Here is a 27,537-nt window from a genome sequence, read left to right on the forward strand (position 1 = left end):
TGTCATGCCAGTAGACGCTGTGTAGTATGATCTCAAATGTTCACTATGCCGTTTAGAGATTTATCTTACAATAACCTGGACTTTTTCCCGCTAAACCAGAGATCACATCTCTACGAGCAAGAGGCCTCGTTTAATATAGTCCCTGCTGTTGACGCTCACTTCTCTTTGCACCATCTCATTTTGAGTGATTACGTTGCCTCATAAAGGTAGCAGGACAATTAATTTACTCCCTTTTTTTCTTTTTTAGGAACCGCTTCCGACGGTGTATATTCCCACCCGCAGTTTGTAAACGAAGTACTGTAATGGGCTGATATCTCCAGTAATAATCATTGGGACCCAGTGCAGGTGCCTCTGTTTGTTCAGAAAGGAAAAAGTGATTTCCAGTCATTATTACTGGTTAAAATTCCCACAGCAGAAAAGGGGGACACCATACAATGTTCCTTCCCGTATATTCCGCTGGATACACTGGTCACCCCCGATCTGGCATCTCATACTGTGTGAGCACCGCTAGCTGTTCATGCATTTACAGCTTTTTAAAAAACATCAAGCCACGGTCACAAATGCACATTTCACAGCCACCATGAAGCTTTCAGTACCACAAATAATGACGGGGAGATGGATCTCCCCTGTAAGTATTTTAAAGTCTTAATTCTGTAAATGAGGTATCGGTGCACGTTAACCTGGCCCACAAAAGGTGGCAGCTATGAAGCACCTAAATAACAATGACTATTTCATGTGGAATGGAAACACAAGCTAGATGACCACACTTTTCAGCTTTCATTGTGTACATATCCTATCTCAAGCTGCACTATAACAAAGGGCAAAACCACTTAAGCTAATGTTAAAGATGCAGATCTACAGATATGTACATATTTTGACTTTGGCAATCAGGGGTTCCGATGTTTCTCTAGTAGAAGCACTCATGGAGCAAGCAAATATACCAAGGAAATCTTCTTATCTAGTGGTAAATTTATACAGCGCCAGGCTTCAGTGCATGATTGCGCTAGTCGCCACTGCCTGTATGTAATTTAACACTGAAATACATCGTTTCCTTGCCTTCAGTTCTGTGTACCAGCTGCATTCATGGTAGTTCCACCTCTGCATATACAGCATCTGGAGTTAAAGAATTGTATTTTTAAATTTAGAACTCTATTAAATATAGAAAATAATTTATGAATCTCACATAGATGATCTTACATTGAGTGCTTTCACCTTCATGAATGCTTCTTGAAAGATAGGACTGCACCTTAACTCTAGTCAAAATCTCATATCTTGTCTCTCCATGATTTACACAGTAAACATAAAATCACAGCAACACTCCACAGCACTGAAACAAACAAATTAAAGCCACTAGGATCTTAGTAAAATCCAGGGCTGTATGTGTGGCTGCATTTCCAGGCCCTAAGTCAGTGGTCCTTTCATACAAATGGATTTTGTCCTTATTGGAGTGTAATAATTTCACATCCTCAAAGGCATAGTAAGCAGCTAAGGTGAAATTCACGTCTCCTGTGGTCAAAAGGTCAAACACACAGGATTGGAAGTAAAGGTCCTCTACTGGTAGCTTCTCTTTGCACTTGGCGCCTGCCATTTGTGGGGTGAAGGAAGGTGTATTGGATCCAGCCCCATGCTTCCTAAGACCAGTCTCTGGGGTTTGGGAGTGGAATGTTCTAAAGTCAATCTGTTGGTTCTGAGGGCAACCCTGAAGGCAGAGGTAAAGACCCTGGTTATCCTTGTCCTCCACAGCATTCACCACTTCTTCTGGCATCCGGACTGCAAAGGTCAGGTAGCGGCCGACCTGTCGTACCACAATGGTGGTTCCGATGTACTTGGCTTGTATCTCAATATGCTGACCTGCTACTTTCTCAATTATTTTTAAGCTGTTGGCTCCACTCTTGTCCCCACCATTCCGTGATCCATCAATGAAGGCTGCAGGAAGCTCATCCATTTCAGCTTGGTATACTTTTTGGTCCACGCAATCTTGAAAGCTCTTGAAAATTATTGTGAGCTAAGAAGAAAAAAGCAGACATAAAGTCAAATAATATATACCATCCTGCATTTTACAAAAACATCATTTTGTTTAAGATACAATATTACCTACAGGAGGAAGGGGAAATGTATGACATTTGGGGGGTTTAGTGCTTTTGACTTACATAAAAACCCCTCAAAAAAGCCTAAATTACAATGCTCTAAGGCTGTATGCAATCTGGACTTGCTTTAGAGAGGTAAAAAAAAATACAGCACAAAATACAGCACAAAATATTAAATTGTATTATTTGTTGGAAAATATCAACATTTTGAAGATTAAATTCAGCACACCAACTTTTACAAAATAGAGCGTGACCATGTTATATACAAAATGTCTGTTAAATAAACATAACTACTACTGCATGAGTTTAATTATTTTGTATGCGCAGAACATAATGTGTAAGGAGTCCAAGGTACTTTGAATTGAGCTGTGCCTTGTTGTCTTTTCTCAGAGTGCCTGGAAACTACTGCAAACCAAAAGCTTGGCTTAATGAAATCAGATCCAAAATGGCATGTTGATTTATGACAAAATGCATTTTGCTGCATGCAACCACATGCTTCCACCCATCAGCACAAATCTTGAAATGTCTAAATAGCTCAACAACATCCTGAATAATTAGTACAGGATTCACAGTAACCTGATGTAACAGGCAGAGACGTGGCCAGGAGGCTAACCTTTCCCAATCACTGCTCCACACAAATATTTGGATTAACTATTTAATACTACCAAGACTAATAATAAGAACATAACTTTTCTCACTGTCCGAAAAATTACAGTAACATTTTTCACTTGCTAATAATGAACGCTACACAAATTGCCATGGCAGTTTAGTTTGGTAAGCTTGTTAGAGCATGGCATGCCTCTCTTGTGAAGTCCAAATTCTAGATGTTTGAGATCATATCAGTTTATTTCTCTGCATGAATCCTGCTGATGGGCATTATACTCTTAAAACTCAAAACCTTATTTCAACTGTGAATTATTAAACCTACCGCTTACCAAGTTCCTTACCTATACATCTGAAAACTAAAATAGTGAGATCTCCTACTTCTCTACTGGCTCCCACCTTAAAATGTTAACCTTTACATATGGGGTCCACCTATCGATTTACTAAAAACCCTCCTCTTCCCACTTCCACTTTGGAGTGATGCCATGTTCCAACCTGAAGGACTAGTCCCTCATATCTCTGCTTCCACCAAAGGAAATAAAAGAGCCCTTCATTTTTTTCACCTTACACTTTCCACTTAAGGGAAAGTATTGAAAAGAATATATATATTATTTTATGAATCCACTGCAGTGTAAGACTGACTACATACTCTTTTTTACTGATTTGCTCCAAAGGCAGACAGACAAATTGCCTACATGTGCAGCGCTCAACCAACCAACCAATCTACTAATTGTAGCTATTCAGAAACAATGAAAGAAATTGTTCCCTGTCGGAGCCTGAAGGATATAGTTCTAGTTATTACAGCTTAGTTTTAATTTAAGAACCTAATTAAAACATCACACACTTACTTCTGTATGTAATACAGAGCGTGGAAACTACTGAAATGAGAATCCCAATAAATGGGAAAAACAATGCTGTACACATGGAGTGTACTGGAAATTAAAATAGGTCCTTGCGCTTTAAGGCCAGCAGCCCATAAATGACGTATGTGCAGTGACTGGCTGGATACTCACAGCCACATGTTATTTTGTATCCTGCATGCGGCCACACGTTAAAGCTCTAGTAAATGTAAGAGAAGCGCCAGTGGGCATTTGTCCTGTTTACCCGATGGCCTGTTGGGGCCTAAACATTAATCCATTAATCCAAAAACTATCCAGTTCTTTGTTTCATTTATATTTAGTTACAAACCTTTATATAGCATTTTCACTCAGACAAAACAAAGCCAGGGTTTATTGGACCGCTGGTCACAGTTTCAGCAGACTATTAAAAACGTTTAGTACACAGCAAACAAAGAGTTATGTGGATTTTCTTTTCTTCTTCAGAGAGACGAACCGAGCATATACTACACAGCTGAAAAAATGTCTGCTATTGCTGCCTATGGAGATTTCCTTCAATGCCAACTACTCTCCACAGACAGGGAAAAGGAGAACAGGTGACCTTCTGAATTTACCAAGCACACTAAAATGACTTACCTTGGTTGTAGCAGTTGCAGATGAACCTGGATGCACTGGAGTGTTGGTGACTTGCACATTCAAGTAATTATTGTCTACGAGAGGCCAGGCTCCTTGTATTTTGCAGGTTTGGAAAGTGTCTGTAAATGTCCTAAGGTGAGGGTCGCCAAACAGACCACAATGGGTGTAGTTTGGGGGAGCTGAGTGCCGGTGGAAATTTTTTTCATAATGGCAAAATTCGGGACTATCCGACCTTTCCTGACTGTCCCATGGAGGTGGGGTGCGAACACGAGGTTGCGAGGTTGGGCCATCTTTGGAGCAGTTGTGCTGGCTCATGAGGTCATCGATGCCATGGACGGCTGAATGATAAGCCAGGTCTCCCCTACAGGTGCGGGCGGTGCGACGGGTGCAATGAGCGTAGGTCCGCAGTGCCGTGCAGAACTCCACGGGGTCCTCAGCTCCTGTCTGATGGTGGGAGCTGGAAGTGGCTGTCCAGAAGTCCGAATTACACTTCAGAATTCTACACGAGGAACTCACTAGAGGGGAGGACAATGAATAACAGATTGAATTATAATATTCCACTGAATATTACCATGTTACACGCATGCCAATATAATTGTGTGAATACACGCCAATAAATACGCGATAGAACATTAATAGACCAAAGTACAAGTGAACGTTATAAACCAAGTCAGCTATCAGCTGTTTCACGTACGAGGCAGTTAAACCACTATGCTGGCTGGAACTGCTTTGTTAACGCCGATACCAGCCCCCACACCCGCACAGCAACCACAGTTTATTTGATTTTTATGAGATGCAGATGTTTATGAGGTATGTACTTGTGAAAGGAAAGGAAGTGGAGAGAGGAGAGGTCAGTGTTTCTCACATCGTCATGACCACTGCTGAGCACATGTTTATGGGTACATAGACAGCCCACTATTTGGTGGTTTTCATATCTTAGTTTTACTTTCAAAAACGGCAAGAATACACAGTATAAACCTATCCAGCCTCTTATACGAGAAATCACATTCAAGATAAGTTGATTCAGATGTATATGGGGATATGCTCCAGGGATGGAACCTTGCCAAAGGGTTTTGTGTGTCATGAAGGTTGTATAGGAGATTTCTACTCAACATGTGCCTCATGGGTTTTTTTGATCTGTACATAGGTTATCTCCATACCTCATGTTAGTTCATTAGCTAACTGTTTTTGATAGGACATACTAAAGCCAGGGGACCTGAAAGCTAAATCATACATAGTGTTTCATACTTGGTTGGCTATAGGCTTATCAAAAGTGTTCTAGAACCATTAGAGGAACTGCACAGCACACTTCAAAATGAAGCGTTTCAATTTTCTCATAAAAGCGTTTTTAATTAATTGTGCCAATACCCAGGAGAATTTGCACGATACATTAATACCTAGTATTTTCTGCTTGTAAAGTATTAGATTACACTTTGTCTTCAAGATCTTAATTAAAAATCACAAAAAAGGAGAGATCAGCATTATTCATTTACTTTACTACATACAACGTTCTTCAAACACAGCAACTATGGTGTCCCTTATTAATAAAACGTGTGGTTACCACAACCACAAGGTAAGTAACCTTAAGTATTAGCTTCGACTGCAGAGCCAACAGGGAAGTGCATTACTTTAGGTGATAAAGAGTATTATTCTGAGCTTGAGCTGTAAAATTTAACCCCAGGGCAATGAGGACAGCTGCGTTCCCAGGTGAGGCTCATAGAATGAAAAGAAAAGAATGAAAAAAAAACAGACCTATTTCCTTCCACCTCCCATCCCAAGCATTCACACTATTTAACAGCACATACTGGCTGCAGGCATTAAAAGCGTAGGTCTAAATTCAAACGTGACATATGCCTGGGTGTCTGGCATCTGCTGTTCGTGGCGGGGATCCCGATATGTTTTCAATGAGATGTAAACTATAGTAAACAGAATCATCACTTCTGACATTATACTATTTATCTAGTCCTTGTTGGAAAGGCTTCCATCTCTAGATTGTAAGCTCGTTTGAGCAGGGCTCCCCTCACCTGTTGTTTCCATAAGTCAAATTGTTATGTTACATACTACTCGTTATGTCCTATCTACCCATTGTACAGCACTATGGAATTTGATGGCGCTATATAAAACAATAAATAATTATTAAAATAATTTCCAGGACCCAGTTTAGTTAAGTGAGATGTTGCCATTATGCCTGAATGGAGCACCAGGGCCAAAAGGACTACCACAATCAGTGTTGTATTGTGGCAAATGTCTCTTTGTGGTCCACAGTCTTCTACAGCATTAAAAGTTTACACTAAATTGTGAAAGCATACATTACACAAGCCAGCTACATAACTTTCAAAGCTGGATAGTAGGTCTTAGTAAAGTGATGCTATGTCCCTGGAAGGGGACAGTAAATGCTTTAAGCATGCCATCTACCCCTGACCTTACAATACCGGTGTTTCAAACCCATAGCGCTGTTACTGTGTGAAGATACAGCATCAAAACATTGTCATGTAAATATATGTTCCGATAAACGAACGCAAATTACAGAGCTCACTGAGCTACCTATTTAGCGCACGGAAGATGTAGTGTTTCGTATTAGGCACTCGCTCAATAGGTTGGTTGTTTGAAACCTGGATGGATCACAAAACCTTCTTGTGTGACTCATGCCTGGCGGTACACATTGGTATTGTTGGCATTCTCCATTCCAGAACTTTGTTTACTTGGTTTTGACACAGAGGGAAAGAAAACTCAAGTGCCAACATATCTTGGCTTTCGGCATCTATATCTTTCAACAAGGAGACCAGAAGATTGAAAAATTAGCTGACAGAAATGTCAGCCCCCTCCCTCCGACTGGAAGGTGCAGCCCTATTGAACAGAGCTAAAATCTTTCTACTTCACAGTTACATAAACACTACTGCATCACCTTTACACCCATTGCCATACATTGGAATTATTAATATACTTACAAAGTTCTTTAATATGCATTCTATACTGGTCAGGCTGCACGGGACACATTACTGTCCCTTTAACTTAAACGAGGTTAATAAAGATATATAGTAATCATTACAGAAAATCAGAAGGGTGGTGTTTGTGACAAAGTGTAGAGAGAAATAAATGTGAAAATTGTTTATTTTACTAAAATAACATTTTTGAATTAACAAAAAAAAGAGCGTATTTTGGAATTTCCTTTAAGGGTTAATGGAAGGTTCTGCCTTAACCAAGAACCTTATCCACGCACCATAGCTGAACATTGTTGAAGGTGCTCTTCGGTTTACTTTGGTTTGAAGTATCAATGTCTGACCTGTGGTTTCAAATTCTAATCTCCCAAAGGCCCCGTCTACTTTTCATCTGCCGAGTGTGATAAGAAAGCACCCATTGTAAGTGTATTAATCACAGTTATTACATTGTAAAACACTACAATGAATGCACTTACACAAGAGGTGCAACCAGTTTACTTTTACTAGTTTGACAGACATGGAAAATCTTTCTTACCTGACCATACCGAAAGAGTTTAATTTGGTTATTTGCATTTATGTATTGGGGATATCCACCCCCCATTTTTATTCTTATATGAGCATTTATATGGAAATGTGTAATTGGTATGTGATCAGTTTAAAAAAAATGCAAATAGGGTAAAACTTCCTTTTTTGTGTGTTTGTGTGTGTGTGGGGGCATTTACAAAATAGCCACTGACCCCAATCCAACCATGACGTAATACAATGGAGTCAATGCTTTGGGCTAAACAAATACCAATTGGTGTTTTTTCCACTTAGACAAAACATTTTGTTGCACTCCCGTGTATGCTAAACAAATAAAACTTAGCAAATAAGTCATTTTCTTCTTTCCTCTGATGGTCCTTATCACATGAAAATAACACAGAAACAGGTTTTCTGCTTTTGTGTCACGTGATAGGCACTCCTGACAAAAATTATGGATAAGGCAAAGTTTTTGCATGATTAAAGATTTATCACCGGGAAAGGTTTTGGGCGATGAACAGTATTAGAGATGATGTTTCTATTGATTAGCATTTCGGTACAAAAAGAGTAAAATTCTGCAGAGGAGGAAGAACAGCACCTCTAAACCCCCTTTGGTAGTTAATGGATACCTAAGATAACCAGGTCATCTGGAAAAGTTAAAACAAAAACCCGTCACGGCCATTTACCAAGCAGGGTGTCTGACATCATAGTGGAGATGAACTATGATGTACCGCATGGAACTATTGGTCTTGGTGTCCCAAACATTTTACACCAAACAGGGCCCATTTACAATACATGTTGAAAATGTAGCAAGTATCCCTTGAAAAGACAGAATAATTCTAAGTAAAATTTAGAGGTATTTAAATAAGTGTTCATTAAACAACAAAGCACCTGGTTAATTAGTAATCTTGATAATTAACATCTTAATGTGTATAGGAGATTTGCATCAGAATGTTCTAACAATGGTACTTCCAAACAATTCATTCTCAAAGGACAAACTTGAAAAGTAGTCAATATTAGGATAATAATTCAATAAAGGGAGAGTTGCTGTTGGGTTGAAGAGCCAACATTGGCTCTTTCTCCTGCAAGGTAGGCTATATAATGTATAAATTCAACAGATTAGAAGACTGAAGAGCTCTCCCTGCAGCAGAAATTATTTGGGGTAGACCCTAATATGGTAAAGTCAAGGAGCTCAAGCACAACCCATCCGATAACTCCCCCATACTGGAGTACTGAAAAAACTCCATAGGCAAGTAGAACCCATTGCTATAAATGAATCGTCATATTTATAATTTAAGTTAAAAAAAAATGTTATCCAAAAGAAAAGCAAAATCCTTCCAAGCGTAAATTGGGAATGGGGTCCTTCTGTGACCTCTTTTGAACTGCTAATCAAGCAATCTTGCGGAATAATGAGCTGCTTATTATAGCCTTGTTTGCATAACAAAGCTGCCCAATAAAACCTATTTGACTGTACTCAGAGGGGTGTGAAAGAGCAGCTCAGAACAGAGCCCGTGGAATGCAGTAAACCTCACCAAAGCTTGGACTCTGGAATAAAGACAATGCAATTTGCCATCAAGAAAAGCCCAACAGGCTAATAAATTAACCCATGTGCAAAGGATTAGATCGGGTTTCAGTTGCACTGGAGGGGGGGTTGGGATTGTAAAAAAAAAGTCTTTTGCCTTCTTAAAGACACCCAGCTTCTTTCATTCAATGTCTTCACAACAGGAACCTTCCAAGACATATGGTCTGACTCTTATTATACTCTTGCAGTGAATAAAGATATAGCATAGCGTTGCATGATTTCTATAGACCGTATCCTCCTCGCATTTTCTTTTAGAAACTCGCAAATAGATAATCTGACGTCACATATTTGCTGCTAACAAAGCATTTCACTCATGAAAAAAAAGGAAATTGCAACTTTGGTGTTAAGTGCTCACAGGATAAGGTTATAATCACATTCCTTCTGTTATTAAATTTATACCGTAGAGCGAAAAAGGTAGACATCTTTCTAGAAAAAATAATGTTTCCCATTAAATCAGAAACTAAATGTAGGTTTCACGTAGCAAGAGCAGAAAAAAAACCTCCATGGAAAAAAATAAATACAAAAAATAAAAAGATGTCCCCAGGTTCGGGGGTGGAAGCTGGAGAAGGAAGCGCAGTGGATCTTGGAAGAAGCTCTGGTTGTGTAAGAGGAGACTGTGCTATCCTTAGTCAGCTTCCCAGTTTGGGGATATCATCTTACTCGGTGTCCTGCCCCAGAATCCTTTGCAGGGAAATAAAAAATGACATCAGCAACAGAAGTTTAATCACTTTTACTCTTCGACGTCTTCACTGCTAACAATAACTTGTTCATATTGAGAAGAAGAAATCGCCTGATATAGGTTAGGAACAGTTTCAAAACCAGACTTAAAAAGACGCGCAAATATCATAAAAAAAATAACTTGTATATTGCTCTTACAATACCCCAGCGATATCAGATATTAAAGCAAAAATGAGAAACAAAAATATAGAAAATTGTTTGGGGAGAATTATTTTACAAAAAATATATTTCTAATATCACTACAATAAAGTGCTTAATAAACCTCTGTGGTCATGTGTAATTTGTTTTATATACTTTAATGCGATTTAAAAAAGCACGGTGCTGCAGAATATGATGGGTCTATATTAATCAATAAATAATAAAGCCACAGGGTTACAATAAAACAGCCAAGTCCTATATATGTCACTGATGCACTCGGTGGTCATTCTGGCAAATTCAGCAAAACACGTCAGCCCCCGATACAGCCCACCCTTGTAACGAGACCCTCACGGAAACACGCTCTATGAAGTCCCATGCTACACAAATTGGCCGGTGCTACTCTCCTTTCAACCGCAACAAGTGTGTTTCAGAGACTGTGTTGGTCTTTCGACAGCCTGTTGTTCACACCCTATAAAATGTGAACAAACGTTCACAATAAGTCAGCAAATCCCCCATAACGGTTATCTGCGAGATAAGGAGACACATCCCAAGCTGTCACCAAATTCTTCATCTTTGGCCTTACCAAAGGCATTGCGCAACCATATTCAACGCAACCCTATCTGCACACACTTACACGAACGGCTCTTTCCCGTTTTAAGGGATAAGAACATTAGAGGAGAACCATATGTAATGTACTTTATAAACAGTAGAGTTTGGCTGTTAATTCCACTAGGGGTTATCGACCATGTGTGCCGCTGATTCTGCATAGTATTATTCTTTCATCTTACAGCTTTTCACAGTATGATGTCACCCAAGCAAATGCCGCAGTGTTACAATCTACCCCCATCTGGTTTGTCTGCACAGCTCACGGCCTATTTCAATTCACCGAAATAATTACTCGTTAATGGGAACAATTATTTGACCAGGTGCACATGCCAGCCTTATGATTTAACATGAAGAGAACTGACGCTTTAGTGCGATTTTGCGCAGTATAAACAGGTATTAAAACCCAGGAACCAAACTTTAGCCGGACGCCAATGACCCATTCTGCCCCCATTCCCTCCCATTACTGGGCCGTGCCGGTATTTCTGCATATGATGGTCAATTTGGTCTATTGTGGAGCAACAACATAACATATTTACAAACAGATCTTTCTTTTTAGCATGACTGCATTTCAAATGAAATATATTCTGTAACAAACAAACACAATAACAAACGCTAGCCATAGTTTTCAAATTGAGGATATAAACATTAGGGCAGTAGAAATCTGCTTACTACATAATTAAAAATGAGGGCACGTCTAAGAGGGCTAATGAGGTTCAAATTATAGTTATCTATAGTTAACTTCTTTGTATTCCTGCCTGAAGACAAGTATTTTAATGAATGTTCAATTGAGATGCCTCTGCTCAAGTTGGGATATCCAAAAATTGTTTACTCTGCCTAAAAAGATCAAATTGGGGTCCTTCTTGCCTCTTGACCGCTTATAGGCGTTCATTTATTTGAGGAGCATTTAGGTTTTATCTTACTGTCCCTTTCCCGTATTGTGTAATGCAATCAACAGACAGTCTTCTTTTATTATATTGTATTATTATGAAAAAGCACATTTTATGTTTGTTTTTTAGCAGCTTTCAGTATGACCTCTACAGCAGTATATCTGAATTGCGAGTTGTGTCAGATAACCAAGACTGATTGATTTGTCCTTGCTGTGTATATTTATTTTTACAACCTAATCCGCTGTTCTGGTCAGCAGAGATTTAAAGAAACGCATAGGTGTACAAGAAGGTTATTATACCTTGCAGGCACACAAAGTTTCAGGGGCGAATGGGCAAGCCATGTGTATTCAAATACCAAGAATGGATTATTATTTAATAATAAAAAATCACACACACGCACACATTCATACACACACACACACCAGCTGCCAAACACTATTATTAATCTGCAGTGATATGGTTTTATTTAAATCAAAGAATGAAAACTTCGGTGCCTACCAAATTACCGTATAACTCCTATTACACTATTTTAAAAATCACTAATTATTATAAAAAAAATGTCTATTTTTGAACAAATATTCGAGAAACTATTTAAATTGAAGATTATTCAACATGAATACAATGTTCTGTTGTTTCAGGGGCTACTTAAAATGACTGGAACCCCCCAAACCAAATGTGGCATGTAAAGAGTGTATGAATGAAGGATTCAGGATTAAGATCTAGATGTTGTTTTCAGTAGTCAAACATTCACCTTTGAAATGTTATTTTTTTATTTTTGTTTTAACAGAACAGCCTATTTGTTTACAACAGACATTCTAATACAATGAGTCTTACAATAAAGATTTCATGGGTCCCGCGAGGTAGATGACCTTCTTAGAGAAAAAGAAAATATTTTCACATCTGTGTTTCATCGGGAAATCTATGAGACATGCTGTCACTTTAAGGATTTGGAAGGTGCTGTTTTCACAGCTTGGAGTCACTCACTTCTCAGTTTCATGTAGAGCCTTGGGTGCATTTTTCCTCCCCCTCCCATACCACAGAGTAAGAACACAAAGGTGATTTATCAGCCTATCCCGATAAACTTCCAATAAGCCTGATCTTTATCTTGAACAAACCACACAGACTGGCTTTGAGGTGTGTGCACCTACTTCTAAAAAGGCACTTAAATCAATTACTATATCATCTTTTAACCACATGGCCAAAGGGGTCAGGTACAGGGTGCAAACTACACTTAAATTTAACATATAAGATTCATGTTTTATTTTTATGAGTGTTTTTGTTTTGTTTGTTTTTGTTGTTTTCTTTTAACCTATTTTCTAGAGGCAGTCTGGGATTACACAAGGGATTTGCTGAAATTAGTGGTATTATTCTTTCCCCTAGGGCTATGTTCGGATATTATGGGGAAATCCATTATGAGAGGCCAACGCTGAGGATAATTAAGGGTAATCAGAGTTATGCCACATCTTTGTTTTTTTGGTTTTTTTTTTTTTTAAAAGTGCTTGGTTGTGGTCAAAGAAACAGTCAGATTGTGCGGAGTAATATTTTGGAACAGGCTAAACATTATTTTACTTTTCAAGCCACTAATTCATATTCTCGCTAGCGGAGCTGCTCTGGATTCCACCGTATTTCAGCTCTAAAATCCAAATTATTATGGTTATGATGTGCATACATTGCCACATGTTTTCAAAGCATCTTTATTAGCTGGTTTCTAACAGCAGGGGTTTCATGAAAACGACCTACAGAATTACTATTCAATACTTTATCATAGATTTTAAAAAATTGATATGATCAGTATTGATAGAATGATAAGATACACAAAAAACACTACAAATACAGGAAAAATAAATGTATATATTTATATATATACACACACATTTATTTTTCCTGTATTTAAATTCCACTCACGTAGTGGTGTGATATGTGCATTTATGTACATATAGCCTAAGTATCTTATCATTCTATCAGTACTGCTGTATATATAATTCAAGGAGTATATCCTGCACAGATGAATAGTAAAAGCAATACATTTGGGATTTATCGCCAATGCATTTCCAGGTGACTTAAACCTGAATCCAGCAGAAACTCGAGATCTTTGGAAAGAACAAAACCCCCAGTGTGGAGTCTGTCTTCCACCCCCCCCCCCCCCCCAACAAAAACAAGGCTTGCAGGAATTTGTAGGCAAGAATGAAGCCAGAAAAACACTGGGATTCATTGGAAACAGATGGCTACTTCTGCTCTCATTCTAGAGTTCGCCTAGTCCTACCTTGAAAAATAATAAACAGGACAGCCCTACAGCTAATAGACCGAAACTTTGGGGCCCAGGCCCTCCATTCACATACACCTCGACAGAGCAGCCAGATGGCAGGGAAAAGCATTAAAACCCTCGACTTCATATCAACATTCATAAATTCTAGAGATAACTGAAGAGTTCTGTGAATGGAAGGCAATAGTAAAACATATGAATGTGTGCTAAACAAAGAATAATGAACATTCCCCCTGTGAGCGTTGGAGGTTGAGTTCTGTATTGACATAGTTACATGCACACACACACCACTGGTAATTTTAAAATATGTAATTATATATTTCAGAATAATGGGCTATATTATGCAAATGACAGTGAAACATCAACCCATATACACACACAACATTTCCATGTTACTTATTCCACCTATTTAGGAGTTTGCTTGGTCAGATCAATGACACCACACGTCTACCAGCGAGAATATGAAAAATATGACTATATCTATGTATCAGATATATATATATATATATTCACGGTCTCATTACCGTCTCAAAGTTTAGCTAGGGAAATAAACATAATAGTAGCAATAATGTGTCTAATACAAATAGATACAAGGTATCTAATGCAATGTCAGATAGTAGCGATTCTAAGAAGGATGCTTAAGTTGGTATCCCCATGTAAGTTAAGCAAAGTGGACCTTGATAAGGGACACCATCCTTGCTATAAGACAATTACAAGATAAATGTTGAAAGTGACTTCCTTACCTGTATGGAACGTGCAGAAGAAGACAGCGAGGATTGTGAAGAATCCCAGGGCTTTGGGTCCTGCCCCTCTCCCCATACCCATCCATCCAGCTTGGGCTTTATCCACAACCCTTGCCCTGGACAGTCAGAAAAAAATAAAAGGAGAAGAAAAAAAGAGAAAAAATAGATCACACTCCAGCAATGTAAACTTGTGTGAAGCGCTTTAGCCAATACTGCAATGAAAGATTAGACACTCTTCTTTCCCTCCTCCTTCTCCTTCTCCTCCTCCTCCTCTCCCTCCTCCTCTCCCTCCTCCTCCTCCTCCTCTGCACAACAGCAAAGCCATCAATCAACCTAGTTCCCTTCCAATGCCTACACTGTTCCTCCTTTCTTCCCTGCCCCCACAGATGATCTCAAACCGTTCCACCCACAGGCTCCTATTACAACTCCATGGGCCTACCGAGAGGAGGGCAGATTCCTTCTCACACATCCAGCAACTGAGAAAACACAATCTGCACACAGCCAAATAAGAAAAGCCCTTAGAGGAAAAATAAACACACGCATCGACTATCAAGAGACGTTTGTCACCAGATGTCACATATTGGTGTTGTGTGAGAAGAAAGTCCTGCCTTGTGCTCATCAAATTAAATACTCTTAACTTTGGTTTTTGGAACTTTGTATGCGCTGCTGTGTCCCGTATCTCAGTGTTACAGAAATATTCTTTAGAATCAATTTATTTGTAGACAACTATTTTGTTTCCACCAGGCATTTGCCTACCTGTCACTTATAAACAAAGTGAAATATCTCCAGACATAAGCAGACTGTAATTTAGAATAACTAGATGTAGGGAGAGTCTCTTAATCAATGCCTTCGGTCCTTCCTCAAATCACTCATGACCCACTTCTGTAAGGATGCCTACGGACTTACGCGTTAACGGCCTTCTTCTTTTAGCACACCTTTCCTGGTCCCTCTCCTTCAATACTTATACTGCTGTGGCTAGTCAATCCCTAACAGTGGCACTTTTACCTCTTGTGTAATGCACCATAACTCCCTCTAGATTGTAAGCTCCTTTGACCAGGGCCCTCTTCACCTGTTGTTTCTGTAAGCCAGATTGTTTAACCATTGTACAGCGCTGTGGAATATGATGGTTCTATATATAAACAATAATAATCTGTCCCCAGAAATATATTCGGACTCTGTGAAATACATTGTGCTTTAAAATAAATATTTGAATTACACGTAAAATTGCAAGGGTTATGGTTTTGAACTGACCATATTATGGCAAACATTGAAAGGAGAAGAACCAGAGGCCATATACAATTAGAGGGTCAGAGCTTTAGATGTAAGGAGGGTCTCAGTACAGGATTACATCAGGAAAAATGGGCAGACTAGATGGCCCGAATCGTTCTTAATGTTTCATGTTGTACTCAGAACCATTTGATCTAATTGGCCCAAGTGGAACAGAGCAACGAGAAAAAAAGGTCTAAAAATATACCAAGGCCCAAGACAAATGTGACGCAGTCCATCTGTTCCCGAAAGTAGATCTACGCAAACTTCAGTGGAAACCAATCCCCCGGTTCCGAATGAGCAGGATATACATCATCATCTCTGCCAGTCGATGTAAGATTAGCACAGTAAAATCCTATGTGCTGAGCTACAGTATAATAAACCAGCTGAGCACCATATGGGTTTGCACCAACACATATAAAGAGTTAACATAATTCTCTGTGCGCTCAAATAAATATTTGCTTTTTAGAAATTGATAAATAAAAAATAGGTTGCACAAGTTTAGTATGGTAGATGCAAGCCTCGCTATTCTGGTGCTTCGAGGCTTGCTTGATACATTAATGGCAAGACTGACGTTACAAATGAATAGCCTGCAATCTAAATCTGCATAATCTGTTTTAGTAGCGGAAATAACACAACATTTGTGCTACTTTAAAGTGATGTTAATTTCATATAGTAGCCTCGTGTGTGGAGGTTGTATTGCTACTTTACTGGTAAGTGATTTTATTAAGAAGTCTAGTGATATCCTACCATTACACAGGGCTGCAGAATATGTCTGCCGTCAATGAAACAATGACCGCTTAGGGGGTCTATTCAATTTACTGAATTTACAAATGAAGTTGGGGGTCTCCTAACGTTTTCAGCAACCCCTCCAACAAGGACCTGTATAGTCAACAAATCAGTGAGGTGACATTTGCAAAATATCGCAGATTTAGTAATGCAATATTTTCGGGCAACTTTGTAGGAAAAGCTCACCAGGGTTAGCTCTTTTTTTTAATGCACTATTGAAGATGGTGAGATGAAATGTATCAATCTTCTGCAGCTCAGAACGTGTTACCCCAGACATGGGCAGTCCATTGCTCAGTTGCCCAAACCACTTTATTTATATCAACATTACAGATTATCCCTTGAAAGGGCAAATTATCAGCCAACTGCTCTCAGATCTGGTTCTTTACAGCTTTTCTGTCTTGCCATGAGTAACAGATATCTCATGTAATCCTTACATGGCTCGTCTCTACCTCCGTAGCGCAAAGGGTTAACACACAGAAATGTCAAATCAAGGTAAGATGAAGCATTTTTTCTGGGCTCTATGTATAAACATTTATAAAAGTGCTACACAGAGAGCTGATAAAAGCTTGTATGTGGTGAGGAAAGATAAGCACAACGTCATACCATTCCATTAACAAGTATGCTGATGATTAATCGGAGAACACTGCTTCCAGAACCAGATATGTGGATTCCGTTTCCCAAATTTCCAATATTCCGAAAAACTTCCATTTGTATACGAGTCCTAGTAACTTATCTTTAAATGCGCAATCATGCTTTTGCAAGCAATCTAGCATTGCTGGCGGATAAGAACATCAGCGTACAACGGTAAAACGGGCAAGATAAGTCTCCTTGAATTGCAATCGAGAAAAAAGTATAATCTGCAAAAACTACAAAGAAATGATATAAACTAACTTTTGAAAATCATTAGAGAATCATTTGATGTAGTTACTAGCGTAGTTAGTAATTTGATGTAGTAACCCTTACATATATTGTTTATTTTCTGATAATAACCATGACTTCACTCGGTACCTCTAACAATGCAATTATCTAGAGAAGACATTACCTGTGTCAGTATTACAGAGAGTGGGACCCCCTTAGTGCTGGCACTCTCCCCCAGCAGGCTCACACTCCCTCCGCAGGACCCCCCGCCCCCTTACCTTCTGCACCTTCAAGATGCTCTTTGCATCCCTTCCAGTCTCTCCATGGAACGCAGAGAATGAGACAAAGGACAACTCCATGGAATGAGACAACTCCATGGAATGAGACAAAGAGAGCTATGGAATGGGGAAAAGCTGCCGCATTGCACAACTGATCTCTGTTTTGTGGACCAAGGGTCCAAACTCTCCTGATGCATTGGGACAGTTGGGAGGTATGGGAGTGGGCATGACATACATATGGATATCCTGAATATAAGAAGTTTAGGGTCTTTTCAGCAATAAAGCAGTGATTTGATTCCAACACGTTTTTCTTAGCAGCTGAACATTTGAGAGATGGTCCAACAACAGGTAGAACTATGTATCTCACAATACCTGTCTAAAAATAATTCTGTCAAAACCTGGCCCCAAGGATCATATGTACTCAGGGAAATTCACTTAGGGCTGTCAAACGGACGCTTATTTCAGGAGCAATTCAATTACTTGCATATTCATTAGAGCCAATAAAGCATCAATCGCCAAGCCAATTCTAATGCTAATTCTGGTAGGTAATCTCGGCCACCTAATTAGACTAGAAGAAAGACAGGTAAATGCAAAGTTAATCATATAGAGATTATGGCCCTTAAATTGAAACTTCAATGTTGAACTCACTATTGAATTTCTAAAATTCCATTCAATAAACAGGGGATTTGACAGCCTTTTACTTCCTTAATAAAAATATTAAAGCTCTTAAGGCAACCTGGAGCATAGATGGAAATCCAGATACATTTCATCACTTTCTATAGGAAGGTCCAGCGATGGCTACAAATTCAGTACTCAGTACTCAGTTCATTTAATAAATGGAAATTCATTATTTTTTTCCAGTAAAGACAGAAATGTAGAAATTTCACTGCTGATACGACCCATTCGGTGCCTGATTTCTTCCTGCTTTAAAGACTCAATCCTTAATCAGTCCTTGGTCTCATCTTGGATTCAGGAGAGTCATATGCCTATGGCATTTTTGACCTAACACCCTCTCAGTAAAGTAAAATAAAATGGTACAATAATAATAATAAAAAACTGTAAAGAAAAGCAACCCTGGCACTTTAAGGCCAGCTGCTGCTAAATGGCATACATGTGGCCCTCGGCTCGACACACCACGCTGTTACACTTGCACAGCATACAGCCCACATCAAAGTGACCCGTGCCATCTGGCACCATCCTGCCAGTTATTTGCCCAGTTTGCCAGATAGCCAGTTCAGACCGATTATGCCGTAGTCATCATTTCAGACACTCAAAGGTTTAAGCAAAGACACAGGTCTAAAATTTAGATTAAGTTAAAAACAAAATTTAGTAACTGAAAAAAGGATCTTAAAGTGAATTCCAAGCGGGTCAAGGGATAGTATGTTGCATTGCTAAGTAAATCTCTGCTTCTGCTCAGCTGTCACATTTATTTGCTCTGTTATTATGATTGTAAAACCTGTACTTGGCTATCCTTAACCCTTTTGGTACCAGAATAGCACCCAGCCTAGTCCTTTAGAAATCTCCTATGAGAATTTTTTATTTATTTTTTTGGACCAGCATTCTTAACGAAATCCTGAAACGTATTTTAAACTGGATCTCTCATAGTGGAAAAAATAGAAGCAGCCCCCCTGTACCCCATAAAGCCTGGCTGATAAGAAACATATTGATGTTTTCCGTACTGTCAGCACCCTGAACCACCAACTACAGTAAGGGCATCTTCAGTCCTCCATACTTATGTCGCAACGTAAGCCGTCAACAAAGATGGAAGCCTTCTTCAAGGCAACTAAGATTAAATGCGGCTCGTTGTGCAGCTCAATTTCACTAATTGATTATGTGGTTTCTGTAGCTTATCCAAGAGGCTCCCCAAGCGTAAAAGCCTTAAATATCAGATCTGGAAGTTGCAATGACATCACCACATTATTTATTAATTTATATAGTGCCAACATATTCCACAGCGCTGTACAAGGGGACCACATAAACCCTGTGAGTCAGTCAATATGTTAAATGTACATAGTTTTTTTGTAAAACAAGACTATTGAAATGAAAAAGAAAAAAAAAACATATAAAGTATAAGAAACATACTCAAAAGATAAATCGGAATTTTCAGACACCTTACTGCGTATTATCAGCGTCTCGTAAAAACAGAATATAAATGAAACATACCACCTGGACGCATGACGGGAACCATCTTCTCATAAAACCAAGGTGAGGTTTATGAGTCTTGTAAAAATATGCTGCATTCTCATATTAACGGAGGTGGGGGAAGGGGCTTCATTTATATGAAAAGTAAGACAGGGAATAGAATTAAGACTACAAATGATTTTTATAATCTGCCTGATCTGCTAATTACAGATTGTGAGCTTCAAACACTATGTATATTGATATACTAATAATGGTTTACTGGTTTACGTGAATTTCTTAAATAATCTGGAATATATAAGTAATAATGATGCTGTGATCTGTGGCAAGAGGTGGCAAATTGTTTACCACAAGGGGGGGGGCAGTAAGTTTAAAAAAAATAACTTTAATGGAGAACAATAAAAATGCCAATACTGAGTGGAATATACATCAAGTTAGATATATATACATATACATTCTGTAAACACTATTAAATTGAATGCTGAATTGCAAAATGTGACATTTGAGAAAAGCTATAGGTTCTGGTTAGAAAACAAAATGCTTTTTTTAAATAAATCCCTCTGCAGCTGGGAATACCCTGGTACCTATGCGTTAATACATTTTTATACCTACTTATATCCAACTTATTTAACCGTGATTGATAAAAGGATTCAAAGTTCAGTCACTGAAAGACAGCCAAGTTCTAGATAGAGCTCAGGCTCTCTAATTTCCCAGGCTAATTTGTGAGCTCTGCTGAGATAGTTTTATGGACCGTAAACTGTTTGATGTATTTACAAGTTACTGACATACCTGATAAGTCAGACTTATAAGCACACATTAGAAGGATAAGATTTTCACACATGAGAAACAGGCAGGTTTTCAAAGCTTAACAAGGAAGTACGATCTGCACCGGGACTATGGGAAGAAGTAGTAAAAAAAGAGGAAAAAAGTATAATTCCTGTTCTATATACTCCCTCTTTACAGGTGCTTAATCTGCATAAAGTAACACCTTTTCAACTAAATGCAACAATAGAAATGTCCTTCCTAGTGCAGTTCAAGTTCCTAACCTTTCTTCTTGCACATGCTCAGTAGCCCTTCAACGCAAATGTCAGAAGCAGCAGCCAATTACGTGTATGGTAGCAAAAAATTAGTATTCAGATAGCATACACATGATTTGCAGCTGGTACTCCCCTTAACTAGAATGAGAGTTCTGTTGAGTATTTGCAAAAAGCATACTGTGGTATGCTTCCTGCTTTCAGTAGAGTCATCTGTGGGAGGAGTTAAATGAGAGAGAAGAACTCCAATAGCTAGAATGGCTTCATATATATCTGTTGGCAGCAAAAGGCACTGGAGTTCGTGCAAAATGGACTCCAATATGGATTTAACATTAAAATTAGGACTGGAGTGCTCCTTTAACATACGTGGAACTGCATCTTTAATGCCTTGCTCTATCAAGTGCACAATGTAAAGATCTGTTATGATATTGCTATCAATCGCTGCCACTTGCCATCTGTGGAGAACATCATCTAAAATCCCACACTGTTTGTCGGTGTTGTCAAATAACTCATGATACTGATCTATGTTATAAAACCAGGCTATGTACTTTGCACCATGTTTCCAAGTTCACATTAACAAGTTAGAGGGATTAAAACAGTAAGCTTTTCAACTTAGTAATGATCCATTTCCTGTAATAATCAAGGCTCTCACTTGACTTGCAAAGAATGTAGTTCCACCCAACAGACCGCTACAAAGCGCTGGATTCAACTGTATGTTGACCAAACTGGGGTCAACGTATGGGACCAGGTCACGTACAGCTGAAGAATTAATGTTCCCACAAATGAGGATGTAAAGGGAAGAAAATAATATATGTTTAGATTTCTTCGTCAGGCTTTAGATTTCGCATTCAGAATGTAGTGGCCGAGTATGGTCGACCTCTGCAGGCACAAACTACAATTCCCATCATACATTAACATTGCAAGGTGGGAACTGAACTTTAGGACAGACCAGCAGAAATAGAAAGTCTATAAGCTGTACACATGTTTTATGAGTACAGAAAAAAAATTAAATATGTTCCACCTGGCTTCGCACTCCTGCTGCTGACAGAATTCTTTGGTCATCATTGATGCCAAAAATCGCTGATTTCACCCTTATAAGAGCATAGAAATGTGGCCAAGCCTTATCAAAAGGTCCGGGGTGCAGGAGTCTCCAAAGAACAACATTTTCTTGCCAGAAACTGAAAAGGATCTTCACACTAGATGGAGCAGTTGTTGTACAGACGCAAATACACAAATATGCGATACAGTATTTTGATCTGAATAGTAAGGCAGATCAGGAGTTGCAGATTTAACTCTTTTCTTACCAAAACCACTAACATCAATACTAAATGTAGACCATGGCTACTGCATACTCCTTCTGTCTACCAAAATATGACACAACAGTAGGCAAAATCCTAGGGTTCAGTTATAGACGTTCAATGCATGTTTTCTATAGGGAGTAAGATGTGTGAGGTGCCCTGTCTAGGGTGCAGAATTTTGTAGTTCCTCCACCGAATACTTGAACGATTCCCTTACTAACACGAATCCACACATATCATCAATACACGGCTGATAATTATGACAGGAGGCATTAAATAATCCCAAATCAGACGCTAATGGAAAACAAATGAGGTTTAAATGTAATACTCTTTACTGCATGAGTGTAAGAGAAAGAGGTCCTCATCTGTTCTACACGTAACTGATTCTTTTTGGCCTGAAGGGCTGATGGCAATTGGGGTGGACGTCTGACGACCACACCTAAAGGGACAGAGACTGCCTTTCTTAGCTAAACTATGAAGAAAATGCCTCACCGAGCGTTTCTCGCCAGTTTTAATGTAATTACTGTTTCATATTGAATTTTTGTTTACCTTGTAATTGGGAAAAACTGCAAAACACACAGTACAGGATTCTGCTACCTGCCAGACCATGGTTGAGAATAAGCCAGAGAACACAGTCTGCCAATAATTATTACTCAGGAAGGAAAACAAAACCTCTCCTGCCTTAGCTTAGCAGGCAAGTGCAATCAAGGAATACGGAATGCAAAAAAAATACACATCCTAAAATGTTACAGCTTCACTTTGGTGAGTGCCAGGAGAGCTCTGAGCAACACTTAAAGGGACTCAATTTACGTTTTCAACTCTGTCCCCAAAGTGTATGTTTTTGATGGCTGTTTTTTTTTCTTAATATGTTAAAACTTGCAATAATTATTTCCCAAACAAGCATAAAATATGAGATTATTCACAAAGACACACACATTCTTCATCGCATATATGTTACAACAAGGGTCTCTTGCACTCAATGTGGATGTTGTGTTGTTGTGTGATGTTCTACCTATGATACTGCCTGGTGAGGGCTACAACATTATTATAATGATGTTGACTATAGTAGATATATTTAATGGAATTTAATTAAAAAACAGCCTATTTATGAATGATAACTTAGCTTTAGGCTTCACATGGCTTCAGTGGACATCCAGGGGATATCTGGTCAACCTACTCTAGTTGTCTACTATCTCTACCTTGGTGCATTGAGACTCAACTGAACAAAGGATAATCTCCACTTACTGTGACCAGCACGGTTCTTACACAGAGAAAATGGCTAGAGCCTTGCAAGACTATTCAGACGATAAAAGATTAATTTAACTGAATATAAAGGGATACAAGGGACATATATAAGAGGTTGAAAGGGGAGAAGTTCTGACAGACGCCTGCCAAGGTCAGATAAAAAATAGACCTTTTCTAGCCTTCAAGTATTCTTATTTGGAGAAAGTGAGCTGGCTGACCACATTCCCTGATTTAGGAATTAAGCCAACAGACGCAGTATGGGATCGGGATCGGTCTGGGTGTTTCCAGAAGGTGGCACTGTTCATCCTACTCATCCTGCAAATTATCGAAAATATTTCTAGCTAGAATTCCAGGATGGCACACACAGCTTGCTCAGTCTAACTAAAATGTTAATATTGGGAACCTCGTGTCTTTCCTGGCAGCGCAATTAATTTGACGTGCAAAATCCAATTTATCACTTATACCATCTGCCTCTGGCTCCTGAACATTGCTTTAATTCATTTCAAAAAATTACATGATTTAAAAAAAAAAAGAAAAAAAAAATGATTTTTTTAAAATGCTGTTTCACAGCTTGTTTATTAGGTCATTTTGTTTTAATGAATGATGAATAACAAAACATACCAAGATTGTAAACTGATACAGGGTAAGCTATGATGCTTTCTTTCCAGGAAGTCGAATGGACTTCACCATCCCACACTGGAGAGGTTTTCATTAAATGCAAATAATGGAAAATGTGCACAGTTAATGGAAATTAAAGAAAAGTTCTCCTCTGGTGAAATCATTATAGTGAAATTAGGTTAAATGTTTGCTGAGCCAGTAAGAACCCATTACACCTGTTAACTCTTTGAAGGACGCCTCTTAAATAGTTGTTTTTAATCTGATTTGGTTGCCTTGGAAAAATTGAACCGCCTGTTTATGTTCCGAATTTGCTGTTTACAGTCAATGAATTGATAAATCAATAGACTGTCCTTATATTTAAGGTGAATTTAATGATCACATCGATTAGAAAGGTCAGCACATTTTACCTTCAAACATTTGTCAACGTAGTCCAGCACACCTCTAAAGCATTGGCAAAGTGATCTTTATTAGCAATTTCACACATTTTTATTCAAAAATCCATTGTGTAAAAAAAACAAGACTTAAATGCACGCTACCCAAAAGTATGGTTCCTGGCTAGAATTTTAATAATATACCTATCTTACTTTCTGAGCCATTACATAGCTATTTCATAGTTTCACCTGTGTGGACATTGCATAAATTACCAAATCTGTGAATAAAATAAGATTTTTTTTTCTTTCACAATGAAACGCTGAACAGTTGGGATCGCAAAAAGATAGGATTGCCACCGAAGCAACCGCATTCCACACTCGCTCGCTGCTATTCCTACCTGCAAGTACTTAATGCCTCATTTCCATTTCCGAAAACCCCCTCCAGGTATAATATTTGGTCAGTAAATGTTTGGTAAAATATGGAAGGTGTAGAGGGCAGAAGGCTAGAGGATGTCAAGAATATCATTTTCACAGCTATACTGCTGACTTAACATTAATATCACTGCTAGCCCTTGTGCTCTGTTTTCTGCACCCTTACCAAATGTGCCACAGATGGTCTGAAGACACAGCTGACTGATGTCACTCAAAGTGAGCAAACTGTGTTCTTTTACATGCGCATAATAAATCGGGGTGTTAAAAGCCATGATAGGGTGTGCTTCCCATCCCCACTTCAAAAAAAAGAACATTTGCTTGGTAGAATTATTTATATATAATAAACCAAGGAATCAGCGCACACAGAGCAAATACTATTTATAAGCACCTATCTGACAAATAAATATGTGGGATTCCATTAGACACTATATGGCCGTATATTACTTAGACCACCGCTATGTTAAAGTACCCCAATTTTGGTGAGTCCTATTTTATGCTGAATTATTTATACGTTTCCTCCAACATTTTTTATGGAGACCTTCACTGTGCTGGGAGAATATTTTTCTCTTCTCTTTTTTTTATTTTTTATTTTTTTTTAATAGAAATCCTAAATTACATATTGCCCCTAAAATTGGAAAAAAAAAATATTTTATGAGGTTGAACAGTGTGAGCTAAAGGAGTAAAAATGCGCTCTACCATATTATCATGTTTAAAGTGACAGTCAAACATTCTTCCAAATGTTACTAAGATTTTTTACTGTCGTAATATGCACATAATTAACGATATATGGTTATGTTTTAAGCCTACAAATTATATATATATATATATATAGTTTAGGTACGATAATTAATTTGCATGCATCATATTTAATACACTTATGGTCAGCGTGGATAGCAGTGTGTTTCTGACCGATGGAGTGCGTGTTTATATAAACATACATAAGCAGACAAAACAATCATCGACATATAACACAAACAAAATCTGTAACAAAGAAGTGTCTATTTAAAAATTAAGATATACAAAGCAATTATAAATATTTATAATACATTATTATATTAAAAACATTGGAGTCTGTTCATATATATATATATCTGTATTCGAAGGATCGCATACCCCGGCTGTCACCCCCTATGCATCTATATCTTAAACACCACACATAAATAAAAGAAAACAAAATACTTATATTTTATATACTGAACACATACTATATAGAGAGCTCCGTACGGTAAAAATGTATTAAAATGTAGCAGGTCGTCCACTCATTCATACTTCAAAATAATAATTATACACTTATTAAAAAAATGAAATGAGTACAAAATTGTTGGAAATTGTGTTTTTTGTTAACAGAGAGGTCAAGAATAAGAGTATTATATATGAGTATTATATAACATAATCAATGTACCTTATTTCATGATTACCCCAATCAGATGGTATAAATCCCTTTTCACCTGTTACATGACCAGGACAAAGCAGTGAAGCCTCAAATGTTCCCTTAAACGAGTGAAGCCCCGCAGAGTCACCCCATTTCATGCTGGGATATATTGGGAGTATGGGACATGTGGGTACAATCAATGCGAAGTCACTGGTAACATTATTTGGGATGATGATGATGAAAGTCTCTGCCTCGGTAATGGGATGGGGGATACTCCGCATTACCATCTGGTCCTATGGTTAGTATGCACTCAGTTAAGCGATCGCGATAAATCCATACATGTAACATAATATAGGTGGCATCAGGGACCAAGCTGAAGCTATGAACTAGTCTATAAGACCCACTGAGGAGGTGACTGTTACACACACTACAGGTTACCGATGTGCAGGGCTTCTTTCTACATGTGTTCATGCAGCGATCGGCACAGCGGAGTATAGATTTCTGTGTAAGAGAATCACAGCCTCCCCAAAATGTCCCACTCACCTTGTCTGCTGCATGAGCCTGCCCGTGCTGGGGGTCACCCTCCCATAGGATTTCCAGCGCTCACATGGGGGGTATTAGCCCTCTCCCCCGCATGCTGCAACGCACAGCCCGGAGACAGACACTCTCTGACCGACACAGCCACAGACACAGCCCGGCCCTCCCCCGGCTCCTCCTCCCCACACACACATATACACACACTCTGATACACTGCTTATAACACACATATACACACACTCTGATACACTGCTTATAACACACACACACTGATACACTGCTTATAACATACACATACACTGATACACTGCTTATAATACACACACACACTGATACACTGCTTATAACACACACACACTGATACACTGCTTATAACATACACATACACTGATACACTGCTTATAACACACACACACTGATACACTGCTTATAACACACACACTCTGATACACTGCTTATAACAAACACATACACTGATACACTGCTTATAACAAACACATACACTGATACACTGCTTATAACACACACACACACACACTGATACACTGCTTATAACACACACTCTAATACACTGCTTATAACACACATACACACACACTCTGATACACTGCTTATAACACACACATACACTGATACACTGCTTATAACACACGGTCACACATATACACACACACTCTGATACACTGCTTATAACACACACACACTCTGATACACTGCTTATAA

At 38.6% G+C, this 27,537-nt stretch overlaps 1 protein-coding gene across 1 annotated transcript; it reads right to left on the bottom strand.

Moving 5' to 3' along the window:
* Positions 1 to 872: 872 nt before the first annotated feature.
* RGMA (repulsive guidance molecule BMP co-receptor a) lies at positions 873 to 26,945 on the bottom strand. Its single transcript, XM_053461806.1, has 4 exons — positions 26,821 to 26,945; positions 14,578 to 14,693; positions 4,163 to 4,677; positions 873 to 2,005 (listed from the first exon to the last, which is right to left on the bottom strand). Exons 1-4 carry the CDS (start codon positions 26,832 to 26,834, stop codon positions 1,307 to 1,309), a joined length of 1,344 nt encoding a protein of 447 aa, XP_053317781.1. The 5' UTR covers positions 26,835 to 26,945; the 3' UTR covers positions 873 to 1,306.
* Between the last annotated feature and the right edge of the window lie 592 nt (positions 26,946 to 27,537).

This window comes from Spea bombifrons, chromosome 4 (assembly GCF_027358695.1).
Source record: "Spea bombifrons isolate aSpeBom1 chromosome 4, aSpeBom1.2.pri, whole genome shotgun sequence".
Lineage (NCBI taxonomy): Eukaryota > Metazoa > Chordata > Amphibia > Anura > Pelobatidae > Spea > Spea bombifrons.

Excerpts from the sequence above, each read along its gene's own strand:
- RGMA (XM_053461806.1), bottom strand. Across the intron at positions 4,678-14,577 it reads CTTCTGCACGTTCCATACAG|TGAGTTCCTCGTGTAGAATT; the intron begins GTAAGGAAGTCA and ends CCTCCCCTCTAG. Across the intron at positions 2,006-4,162 it reads CTGCAACTGCTACAACCAAG|CTCACAATAATTTTCAAGAG; the intron begins GTAAGTCATTTT and ends TTTTCTTCTTAG.